This window comes from Bubalus kerabau, chromosome 6 (genome assembly GCF_029407905.1).
Source record: "Bubalus kerabau isolate K-KA32 ecotype Philippines breed swamp buffalo chromosome 6, PCC_UOA_SB_1v2, whole genome shotgun sequence".
Lineage (NCBI taxonomy): Eukaryota > Metazoa > Chordata > Mammalia > Artiodactyla > Bovidae > Bubalus > Bubalus kerabau.
This window is the reverse complement of record NC_073629.1, coordinates 75,841,378-75,854,685: the sequence shown is the minus strand read 5'-3', so window position 1 is coordinate 75,854,685 and position 13,308 is coordinate 75,841,378. Positions and strand designations below refer to the sequence as shown.

The window sequence follows — 13,308 nt, the reverse complement described above, 5'->3', positions numbered from 1 at the left end:
AGCTAGTCAGTACAGACTGGGATTTTACTACCTAAAACTGATTAAGGCATTGATAGTAAAAAACTTAACTTAAATATATAAACTAGCTTATACTAATATGTATGTTCACATATACAAACTTATACTAATATGAAAGTCAGAATTAATGTCATTTCAACCCAGTTGTTCACATATAATATTGATTAATCTCTAGAGATAAAGCCAATATTTTTATAAATGTTAATTACCAAATTTATTTTAACAACCAATAGGTAGAGAAGGAAATGGCAACCCACTCCAGTATTCTTGCCTGGAGAATCCCAGGGACGGAGGAGCCTGTTGGGCTGCCGTCTATGGGGTCGCACAGAGTCAGACATGACTGAAGCGACTTAGCAGTAGCAGCAGCAGTTATTTTCCCAATGGCTCACAGGTAAAGAATCCACCTGCAATGCAGGAAATGTGGATTCATTCCCTGGGTGGAGAAAACCCTCTGGAGAAGGAAATGGCAACAAACTCCGGTATACTTGCCTGGAAAATCCCATGGACAGAGGAGCCTGGCAGGCTATAGTTCATGGGGTCGCAAAAGAGTCAAACATGACTAAACAACAAAACAAATTATTTGAAAAGCAACAAAAGAAAATTCATGCACACACCCATATACCGCTCCCCTCCGCCACCCCCCCCACACACATACCACTTGTCTTAAGTAATGTAGAGATACGGGGATTTGCCCCAAATACCTAACAACAGTTAAGCTAGGTCAAAATTAACATTTAAAGTGGTCCTGTTTATATTCAACTTTTCATTTTTCCTATTTGTTTCTTGGTGCTATTAACTTGCTACCATCAAGTAAAGTAATCATGAATATGTAAGTTAAAGAATATGTTCATTTAAAAAATCTTAATGAAGTTTGTTATCAAGTACAATGGCCATAGGAACCTTCTGTATCTTATATATTTAAACAGACAGCTCTAATTCCAGTAAAAGAGATAGATTCCCTTCCTTCTAAGACAGTGACAAAAGCTAAAATAAACTTGTTGTCCCAAAGGGAGAAATGCTTCAACATCTGGAAAACTTTGTTGCTGAGAAGATCTGTATTTTAAAAACAGCTGCAATGATAAAGGAGTATGTCGAGGCTGTATATTGTCACCCTGCTTATTTAACTTAAAGGCAGAGTACATCAAGTGAAATGCTGGGCTGGATGAAGCACAAGCTAGAATCAAGATTGCCAGGAGAAATATCCATAACCTCAGATATACAGATGGCACCACCCTTATGGCAGAAAGTGAAGAAGAACTAAAGAGCCTCTTGATGAAAGTGAAAGAGGAGAGTGAAAAAGTTGGCTTAAAACTCAACATTCAGAAAACGAAGATCTTGGCATCTGGTCCCATCACTTCATGGCAAATAGATGGGGAAACAATGGAAACAGTGAGAGATTTTATTTTGAGGGGCTCCAAAATCACTGCAGCTACTGAATGCAGCCATGAAATTAAAAGACACTTGCTCCTTGGAAGGAATGTTATGACCAACCTAGACAGCATATGAAAAAGCAGAGACATTACTTTGCCAACAAAGGTCCACCTAGTCAAAGCTATGGTTTTTCCAGTAGTCATGTATGGATGTGAGAGTTGGACTATAAAGAAAGCTGAGTGCTGAACAATTGATGCTTTTGAACTGTGGTGTTGGGGAAGACTCTTGAGAGTCCCTTGGACTGCAAGGCGATCCAACCAGTTCATCCTAAAGGAAGTCAGTCCTAAATATTCATTGGAAGAACTGATGTTGAAGCTGAAACTCCAATACTTTGGCCACCTGATGCAAAGAACTGACTCACTGGAAAAGACCCTGATTCTGGGAAAGATTGAAGGCAGGAGAAGAAGGGGACGACAGAGGATGAGATGGTTGGATGGTATTACCGAATTGATGAACATAAGTCTGAGTAAGCGCCAGGAGTTGGTGATGGACAGGGAAGCCTGGCATGCTGCAGTCTATCAGGTCACAAAGAGTTGGACACAACTGAGTGACTGAACTGACCTGAGGATAAAAAGACTGAGTATTTATTGTAGTTGCCATCTAAGAAAAGAGCGCTTCTGTACAATATATCCAATATTGCTAAAATGTACTGGAAGGGATTATAAGTTTTCTCCTCCCCTACAGCCTCAATCTTATTTGATACTACCAGCATTTACTATCTCCATACCTCTCACACCAGCCCACAGCTCCATTGCTGCTGGAGACCTTAAAGTGTTGTTGGATCATAAAATCCCCACTTCTTTGACTGCCCATGTTACTGGCACCAAGTCTTCATGAGTCCTCTACCCAGTGTGTCTCCCTCCTAACTCTTCCTGATAGTGCCTTGACTAAAACTCTCATTATTTTTCACCTAGATATTTTCTCATTGTCCTTCTACCTGCTTCTCTGGTCAGAAGTGCCAGTTTCTCAAAAACAAAAATCTGAGTTAGTCCCTCCCTGCTGATGAACATTTAAGGCGTGGATTATAATGTGAGGGATTAGTGTAGAATCATTTAAAAAAGCACACAAATCCAAGCATCCCATATTTTCTAGGACAAGGGCAAAGTCCAGGAATGTTTCTCTTGGAATAAAATGTGCTTTGCAAGGCCCTTGTTCTGTTGTAGTATTTATCCGTTTTGGGGTGGTTTAGTCTCTCAGCCGTGTCTTACTCTTTGCAACCCTTTAAACTGAAGCCCACCAGGCTCCTCTGTCCATGGGATTTCCCAGGCAAGAATACTGGAGCGGATTGCCATTTCCTTCTCCAGGGAATTTTCCTGACCCAGTGATGGAACCAGCATCTACTGTGTTCCTGCATTGTCAGGCAGGTTCTTTACTGACTGAGCCACCAGAGAAATCCCATCTATTTTTACTACATTGCGTTTTATTTTGTGTATTTATAACCCCTAATTGACTGTATGGGCTTCCCTGGTGGCTCAGATAGTTAAGAATTTGCCTGCAAGGCAGAGACCCATTTCGATCCCTGGGTCAGGAAGATCCCCTAGAGAAGGGAATGGCTACCCACTCCAATATTTTACCTGGAGAATCCCATGGACAGAGGATCCTGGTGGGCTACAGTCAATGAGGTTGCAAAGAGTCAGACATGACTGAGTGACTTTCATGCACACAGTTGACTGTATACTTGAGGAAAGGGATACTTTGTTATTCCTCTTTGGGTTCTGACATTGTGTTTGTCACTGAGTTGATGTTCAAGAGGGCTTCCCTGGTGGCTCAGATGGTAAAGAATCTGAGTGAATACAGATCAGGGTTGTATCGCTGGGTCAGGAAGATCCCCTGGAAGAGGGCATGGCTACCCACTCCAGTATTCTTTCCCAGAGAATTCCATGGACAGAGGAGCCTGGAGAGCTATAGTTATTGGGGTTGCAAAGAGTTGGACACGGCTGAGTGACTAACACACACATACACACACACACAGATGTTCAAGAGATGCTCATTGAATATAAGCAGTCTGGAAGGAAGGGAAATGGGAAGGATAAAAAGGAAGGAGAGAGGGAAGGAAGGAAAGGGGAGGGAGGGAGAAAGTAAAGAAAGAAGTGAATGAATGTCGTAATTGGAAGCCTACAATTTCACCAAGTGCCTACGTTAGAATTATTTTTATTCTGTTATTTTTGAATTGGCTCTTTTATAACTAAAATAATTATTAATACCTATTAAACTAAATAATTTAAAAAGCATTTTATTGTAATATGCACAAAATAATTATTTATTTGAAACAGCTTTCATTTCCAAACTCCAAATGAGTTTGGAAATGCTGCAGCCTGAACACTTTCAAGGGGATTCAAAGCAAGAACTTCTAAGAAACCAGCCATTCAGTAACGCCAGCTCATTAGGCAATCACCTCTTTTCCCTGATGGAATCCACTTGTGCCAACATAGGGCATTAATAACACTCTCGTTGTACAACAATGACCTTACATCAAATTTCTCAGGAAAAGGGTTTATCTTTTCACAATTCACAGGCAACTCAGACTTTTAACATCTGTAGTAGGAAAAAATAAAACACCTTATTCTTTCTAAGGAATTACATTTTGAGATCTAACCATTCATATTCATGATGTCATCACTGTGTCCTTAATTTTCCAAGCCTGAGTATAAAGGTGATAATAAAATGTTAATCCAAATTATAGTGTGTTGCATTTATGTAGCAGTTCAGGGTTCACAAAGCACTATAACATGTACTCAGATTTACTCGAATTCAGGTCCTTGCTGTTAAAAGATAGTCACTGAATCCAAGTTTTCTTCCCTAACCCCTGTAGGATCATTATGATGGGCTGGAGATTTCCCCCTCTTTCATTCACTTTCCCTCCCAGACAGCCACCAGCTGTCAGTTATCACTATTGTCTTTCCCTTGTATAGATCTGATGGTACAGAGGGAACAATATGCTGCAGTAGAAATAGCTTTGTGCAAGACAAAACTGAATTTGAATGCTGGTTCTGGCACTTTCTATATATATGACCTTGTAAAAGTTAACCTCCTAAATTTTCTCATCTACAAAGCAGGGATAATAACATCTTCCTCACAACGTTGTTGCAAGAAGGAGATTCATATACTTTAAAATCTAGATTAGCGCCTTGCACCTGTATAATAAGCACTCAAGAAATGGCACTATCTTATTATTTGCCACCCACCCCCTGCCTCAGAATTTTCATGAAAGATCAACTGTTTACTGAGAAAATACCATGTGTCAGGCATTGCATTATACACTGCAGATGCTGCAGAAACCAAAGAAGCTTACGGTCTAGTAATCCCAAAACAGGGGCATCCAGGCTTCAGTAGAGATTAATACAGAATGTTGTGAAAATATCCACAAATAGAGCATGTAAACCAGTCTTAAGCTGTAACCAGAAAGGTGAGAGGGCCTGAGCTTGAAGAAGAGGGTTGAGGGGAGGTGGGGGAGGGTGGGGTGGAAGAAAGCATCAGCTGGAGACCTGGCATTTACAAAAGTAAAGGAGAGCAGGTGGATACAGAATCTGATGCTGCTCAGTGTAGCTGAAGATGTGGTCCCATAGAATGGCGGGAGGGAAGGTATGAGAAAGAAATAAGAGACAGTAGGATGAGAAGATGAGACTCTAGAGAGGTAAAGTGCATTGAAAGCTGTATCGAGAAACTTGGACTGTCCCAAAAAGAGGAGAGAGCCACTGAATACAGTACAGGCAAGAGATGGACTTGCTCACATTTGCTTTTTTAGAAGTAGCATGGCATGACCTATCACAGAGGTCCTTAACCTGGTCCATAAAGCCACACATGGGCTTCCAGTGATTTGCAGGCTTCTTGAAATTGGCTGCAAATGTGTATGTTTGTGTGTATGTGTGTGTGTGTGTGTATGTGTGTGTGTGTGTATGTGTGTGTGTGTGTTTCTAGAGAGTGTCAGTAAGGTTGACTCAAAAATGATTAAAAATCATCATCTGAACAACTTCTTTGGGATAAAGCCCTGACTGCTTTTATTTTTTAATTTACATTGGAGTACAGCCCTGGGAGTTTGTGATGGACAGGGAAGCCTAGCAAAGTTTAGAAAAGAGTCACTTTTAATTTTTTGCCATTCCTAACATACCTCTGGGCCTTTCCTCCTATTACAGCATCCTGAACTGCCCTGCTCTTCCCAATCTACCCCCACTTCCCCACCCTGCCTTCTGCTCACAGAACCTCATCTGTTTCAAAGCTTGGATGGACTGTTTCTTTCTTCTCTAGAAATTCCCTCTATCCCTTCCCCATTCTTCTCTAGCATAAACACAAGTCAGAGCATAGAGTTCCGATCACCAAGCTAGAATGAGAGATAGACAAATAGACCAGTGGACTACAGATAGAAAATCTGAAGCCCTGTTGGAAATCCAACAGAATTTGTGTTGCAAATCAGTGGAAAAAATAATGCCCTATTTTTAAAATGGAACAACTGGTCATCTATAAAGAGAAAAGAATGGATCCTTACTTCACTTCATTCTCAAAAATAAATCCCAAATGAGTCAAATCAAAGCATTAAAACTTTTAGGAGGGAAAAAATAGGAGACCATCTGCACACACTAAAACTGAGAGATAAATTTGACTATTGTAAATGTCTTTTTATCAAAAACTACCATAAAAAGAATGGAATAATGAGCCATATTTTGAGAGAACTGTCAAAAAATTCATATTCAGAATATATGAACTCTTTTAAATGAATAAAACATGAAACAGTGTTCAGTTTTTTTAGTAATAGATAAACTGCGTTACCATTTTACATACCACATATTGGAAAAAATAGTCTGAAAATGTCAAATTTTGGAAATAATGTGAGGAAATGAGAATTCTTATCCATGTTAATAGGACTTTAAATTGTTACAGTCACATTGCAAAAATAAAATTCTATTATTAGTAAATGTGAATGTATGCTTACCCACCTCAGAGAAACATTTGTATATGTGCACTAGGAGATATATATACACACTTAGCAACATTGTTCAAAAAATTGGAAATAACTCAAAAGTCTGTGAACAGTAGAATATATGAGAAGATTGTGTTATATGAAGCATAAAGTAGTAAAGATGAATGAGTGGATTATATACATTAACATGGAATAATGTTAAAACACAGTATTGAATGAAAAGATCAAGCTGCAGAAGAAAGTATACCCCTATTATTTCATTTACATAATGATTAACAGACAAATCTCAGCAGTATAAAAGTTTAGGATTACTAGTATAAAGATTAACAGACAAATCTTAACAGTATCTATGTTTAGGATTACCTGTGGTAAAAGGAGAGAGAATGAGAAATTGGTTACTTTTGGTGGATCAGGTAGATGACAAGGGACATGGTTTGGAGGAGAATAAAGTAGCTTTCTTAAACTGGTTTGAGGAATATGGCTCTTTGTTTTATCATCATAATTTAAAAAATATGTATTATATACATTCCTGTGTATATAGATTTCACATTAAAAAATTAAAAAGATAAAGACCATTATAAGATACATGCAATGACCTGGAAATAATGTGGTTCCTCTGTTTAAGGAGCTCCCAGTCTGGGCTTGTTTCCTGCTTCATAGACCACTGTGGGTTGTGAGGGACTTGTTTCTTTATTGTTCCTACTGAGTTGGACATGACTGAGTGACTGAACTGATACTGGTACTACATTCTGTTAATATTTTTCTGTCTTTTTAAGCTGCATGCTTATTTAACTCTTTCATTTTCATCCAAAATAGCATTTGCACCCATTAAACAACATCTTACCATTTCTCCCACCATTGTTTTATTACTATGAGTTCAACTTTTTTAGATCCCACATACAAGTGAAATCATACAGAAAATATTTATTTTTCTCTGCCTGACTTATTTCACTTTGCATAATGCCTTCAAGTTCCATCCATTTTGTCACAAAAGATGGGACTTTATCTTTTTTATGGATGAATAATATTCCATTCTGTATACAGTTGACTCTTGAACAACATAGGGATTATGGGCACAGACCCCCACACAGTTGTAAATCTGTATATTGTCCTCCCTTGGTATCTATGTGGGATTGGTTTCAGACTTGCCACAGATACCAAAATCTGTGGATGTCAAGTTCCACAGTTGGTTCTCCAGATCCATGGTTCTATATGTGAGGATTCAACCAATCATGCATTCTGTAGCACATATTGTATATGTGTGTGTGTGTATAGATCTCATATCTTTATCCATTCATCTGCTTATAACACAGGTTTTTCTATGTCTTGTCTACAGGGAACATGGGGGTGCAAACACATCTTCAAGATAGCGTTTTTATTTCCTTTGTATATATACCCAGAAATGGGATTACTGTATCATATGGTAGTTCTGTTTTTAATATCTTGAGGCTCCTCCATGCTGGTTTTCATGATGACTCTGCCAATTTACATTCCCACCAACAAGGTACACAGTTTCCCTTTTCTCTGCTTCTTACCACTTGTTGTGTCTTGTCTTTTTAATACAAGTGTGAGTCCTTATCTGATTGTGGTTTTGATTTGCATTTCCTGATGACTGGTAATGACAAGCTTCTTTTCATGTACCTGTTGGCCATCAGTATGTTCTCTTTGGAAAAGTGTATATTCAAATATTTTGCCAATTTTTTAATTAGAAATTTTAGTATTGAGTTGTATGAGTTTCATGTATATTTTGGATATTAACCCCTTTTCAGATAAAGATTTGCAGGTATTTTCTCCCATTCTGTATGTTTTATTTCTGCTGGTCACTTCTTTTGCTCTGCACAAACTTTTTGGTTTCATGTAGTCCTACTTGTTTATTTTTGCTTTTGTTGCCTGTGCTTTTTGTGTCATACACAAAAAAATCTTTGCCAATACCAATGTCAAGGAGCTTTTCCCCTATCTTTACTTCTAGAAATTCTAGTTTCAGGTCTTATATTTAAGACAGTAATTCATTTTGAGTTACTTCTGTGATTGATATAAGATAGGAGTACAATTTCATTCTTCCAGTTGCCGTTATCCAGTTTTCCCAACACCATTTAATGAAGAGCCTATCCTTTCCACATTGCATCTTTTTGGCTCCTTGTCAAATATTAATTGACCATACATGAGTGGGTTCATTTCTGGGCTCTCAGTTCTATTCCATTCATCTACATATCTATTTTTATGCCACTACCATACTTTTTTATATTTTGAACTACATTGATGTTTTAATCCCACAAGTAGACATTTTGTTTTTGTTTTATTCTTTTTCTCCCTATCTTTTTTATTCATTCTCTTCTTCCTTCCTCCCTTTCTCCCTCTCTCTTTTCCCTTCATGCCATCCTTCCTTCCCTCCCTCTTTCCTTCCCTCCTTTCTCCCTTCCTTCCTTCTCACCTCACTCAAGACTGAGAAAGTCATATATTCACCACTGACTCTTTTTGCAGAACCCAGATTTTTTCCTTCCCTTACTGAAGTATCACCCTTAGGAGAACCCAACTGTATATAGAGTGGTCTCTCAGCCAATCTCCAACCTCTGTTCAGACCCCAAGCAGTCTTCTATCTTCCACTGGCAGAAAAAAAAAAAAAAAAAAACAACCCTTAGTCTTCAGCCACCAGAGACCAACAGATACCATCAGAGCAGAAGCTAAATACAAACCCACTCAACTCTGTGTAGTAACATTTTCTTGTTATTCTGGAATTTGAGAAATTCCAGTATTTTTCAGCCAGGGCTCAGCTATGTATTAAAGGAATGTGTGTGTGTGTGTGTGTGTGTGTGTGTGTAATTCATTGCACTAAAAAGTTTTCCTTTGAATATTTAGTCTACCATGCTGAAAATAGGAATTGATGGGAATCTCATGTCCTTATGCTCAGTGTTGAAATAGACCATATCATATACTAGCTGTTCAATAAACATATTTTAAATGTATATGGATGTTGTAGACATAGATAATTCCCTCCACAATCCTAATGTCTTCATGCTGTCAAGCATATATTTGAAACTAGTTTGAGTTACACAGTCTTTGAATTTGGAGTATCTTTAGATACTACAAATACATTATCCCTCTTTAGCCTTTATATGGTTATCTTGTACTGGCTCTTAGGTGATACACATTTTTTAATTACCTCTTCCAGATATACTTTCATGAGTCAACCTCATCACCATCATCAATGTAAATTCGAGTAGACTTCTACCAGTGTGTTTTCATTACACCTGATATTTACCTTAGCATAGTCTTTTCACATGGTATTTAATATCTAAATATTACACTGTAAGTTGATCTACTGAGCTCAATTGCTGTGTCTTATTCATTTTATGTCCCTTGCACTTAGCATATTGTTCAGTTTTGTGGCAGATATCAATGAATGGTTTTCCATAAATTAATGAATAACACTTTTTAGAATGTGCATTTTTGGCCCCAAATATGTTTTATTTTCAACAGTTAGGCCTTTCTCTTTTGTATCAGCTCCCTTACAAACACCTAACAATTCCTGTTTGGAGTCAGTAATTTAAATTGCATAATCTTCTCAAACCAGTTTCTGTCAGAGTTAAATTGCTTCCTTCAGTCCAAGAAAAAGAACACTTTAGTACTCAAATATTTTAAAACTCAAAACAATTTTTTGAAATGGGAAATATCATTAGTAAATTAAAGGTAGAATAACCATAATCATTAAGAGTTTTACTTTAATCAACTATTAATTATAGTTGCTGTTTTATACTATATTGAAGAATTTATGATAATTCTTTACCTCATTTTCACTCAAAAGTTTTAATATTTAAAGAATCTTTAAGATGCCTTCATTTCTTTGCCAGCTTATAGACATCATGACTCATATTCAAGAGTTCACTGCTTTGTTTATTAAATTTAGATTACATTGAGATTGTTTGTCTATCTGAAACTTCCAAACCAGTGAAGTACCACTTAAGCTGGAACTTAGCGTTTTCCTCATTTCCACTTTACTCATCTAAGTATACTTTCAAATATATTTATTCAACATACAGTATGTGTAGGGCACTATGTCAGTCACTTTGTTATATACTAAGGTGAAATAAATTGACACCAAGATGAATCAGATGTGACTCCTGCCTTCAGAGACCTCATCATCTAGAAAAGTAAGGAATAGATTATTATGCAAATATATATATATATATATATTTCTGTATTAACATGTAAATATTAGTAAAGTCTAACAGTTATCAAGCTCTTACTATGTGCCAAATGTAGTTTTACATTTTTACAAGTAATTCACTTTATCAAATCCAAGGTTATTAATTATAAGATACAGCATTACCATTATTATAGTACCATTAAGGGAAAAAACACTGCTTTAAAAATATAACAATCTAGATTGGGAGATGAATCCCAAATATCAAAGATGTTAATACGTGAAAAAGTGAAAGACTTAAAACTGACGACAGGCATTAGAGGTAAAGAACCTACCTGCCAATGCAGGAGACACAAGAGATGCACATTTGATCCCTGGATAAGGAAGATCACCTGGAGGAGGGCATTGCAACCAACTCCAGTATTCTTGCCTGGAGAATCCCTTGGACAGAAGAACCTGGCATGCTATGGTCCAAAGGGTCACAAAGAGTTGGGCATGACTGAAGTGACTTAGCACGCATGCACACACAAAGTAACTCGTTTAATTCTCTCAACAATCCTTCAAGTAAGGTAATGTTATCCCCATTTTACAGATGAGGAAATTGATAGAGTTCAGAGATGTCAGATAACTTTCCCAAGATCATACAGATAGTAAGTAGATAAGTGGGGATTGAATCCACATCAGTCTGATTCCAGTGCCATGCTCTTAACCACTGTACCATAAGTGTCTTGGATCTCTTAATGTAATAGTGTGTTCAGAAATTCCCAAACCTTTTCTTCCTGATGTGGCTTCATTTAAAATTGAAGAAGAATGTAGCCTCTATTAATTCTTGAGATAAGCTGAGAATTTAGTTGAGAAAATAAGACTTGAATTTACAGATTGAAAGAAAAAGAATGTTTTGAAAATAATTTATCTGAATTTTGCATAAAATGGTTATAATATACTAAGGAGTAACTAATACAATTTACCAGTATCAACCAAGATCAATAGGGTTGATTTAAAAATATATATATATATATATATACATATATCTGCAGCTATAACTAACCATGTTGCATGTAGTGCAATGGTCTTAATAGAATGATAGACCCTGGACAAAAAATTAAGTTAACTTTGGCCATGAGTGTAGACATTTTTTTTACTATATATTAAGGGAAAATTAGTAGTTAGTGGAAACTGTCCATTGAAGTTCTCTTTTTTAGATTTTATAAAAGTAAGTAGCAATATTTCTATGGAAAATATTGAAATTCTAGCACTACATGAGATATTGCAAATGAGCTTTGTAAGGAGCCAAAAATGACAAACATATTTATCCCAAATAACAACTAACACAATATATTTTGTAAAAAAAACTGAGTTAAGAAATAATAACCATGTACTATATAAATTATGAATTATGTGTGAGAACAAGCAATAGTTAAATGCACTGTTTGCCAATTGCATAGTCATGGATACCAGAGACTTCATCTGTGGAAATTCAGCACAACAGAATTAGAAATGTTAAACAGAAAAGATCTCATTAAGATAATTCTTTCAGAAATGAATAAGAAATTTCAGTCCCAGATGTTCAAATCTTGAGTAGTCAAGGTGAGATGGACATAGCGAAAAAAATCTAACTGCATTATTTCCAGAAACAAGATACTGGAAAAACCTACATAAAAAATAACCAGATCACTATTGTTTCTTGGGTTTCCCTGGTGGCTCATATGATAAAGAATCTACCTGCAATGGGGGAGACTCAGGTTAAGTCCCTGGGTAAGGAAGATCCCCTGGAGAAGCAACTGGCTATCCATTCCAGTATTCTTGCCTGGGAAATCCCTGGCAGGTTACGGTCCATGGGGTTGCAGATTCAGACATGACTGAGTGACTAACTTGAAACTTGAGAACTAACCAACAGGTGACTAACTTGGAACTAACTTATTAAAAATGACGATTTTTATCTTCATCCCAGACCCATCATATCAGTATTTCGTTGGGCAAAACCCAAGGAGCCGCATTTTAACAAGCACCTCCACCCACCAGTGATTAAAACCATGCTGCATTTGAGAACCATTGCATTACCACTTGACTCGTCCCCATCTAGTACTTTTGGATTCGTGGCAGAAATGAACCACTAGTGGTCATTTTTTTCATTAAATATCAGAGATTAAATGTTTCATTTGCTAGATATTTATGAAGCAGTGTGGGGTACGCAAAAGAAATGTGAGTGCATATATTCAACTGTATTGCATTTCTTGCATGTCTGATAAACAGCTGTTTGACATGATTAAATGGAAGTAATTTGTGGTTGTGGTGAAAGAGAATTGAGGTAATCCTGGTAGCTGAGGGAATAAAAAGGAAGTGGATACTTGAGAAATTATTTCAAAGAAAAAAAAATCGATTGGTTCACTGGCAAATTAAATATTAATGTTAAACCGAAGGGAGAAATATTGAATACTTTGGGTGGCAAATCTGGGTAGCAGAGAATAGGGAGGGACTAATATGGGGATGGAATGTGAAAAAATTCTGAAAAGAATCCAGACTATTCTGTGGAAGGGTGTAGAAGAAAGTGAGACTTTTGTATTGGCCGTTTTATTAGCACATTGGTAAAGATGGTGAATTGAATGTTGCTTCTAAGTTTATATATAGATGGATTTAACCAAATTAAGATCTCATCAATTATTATTTTCTTTTCACAGCAATTGTTCAACTGTCAAGCTCTAAAAAAGCTAAGTATTCCTGACAATGACCTTTCAAATCTGCCAACCACTATCGCTAGTTTAGTAAACCTTAAAGAACTCGACATCAGTAAAAATGGTAAGAT

General features: G+C 36.9%; 1 protein-coding gene across 3 annotated transcripts in view; it reads left to right on the top strand.

Annotated features, from left to right (window-relative positions):
* LRRC7 (leucine rich repeat containing 7) overlaps positions 1–13,308 on the top strand; it is a 433,465-nt gene that overhangs the window by 66,076 nt on the left and 354,081 nt on the right. For all 3 annotated transcript variants that reach the window (XM_055585502.1, XM_055585503.1, XM_055585504.1), the window contains one exon: positions 13,184–13,301. In XM_055585502.1, coding sequence (XP_055441477.1) covers positions 13,184–13,301 — 118 coding nt within the window. The remainder of the gene's footprint in view (positions 1–13,183; positions 13,302–13,308) is intronic.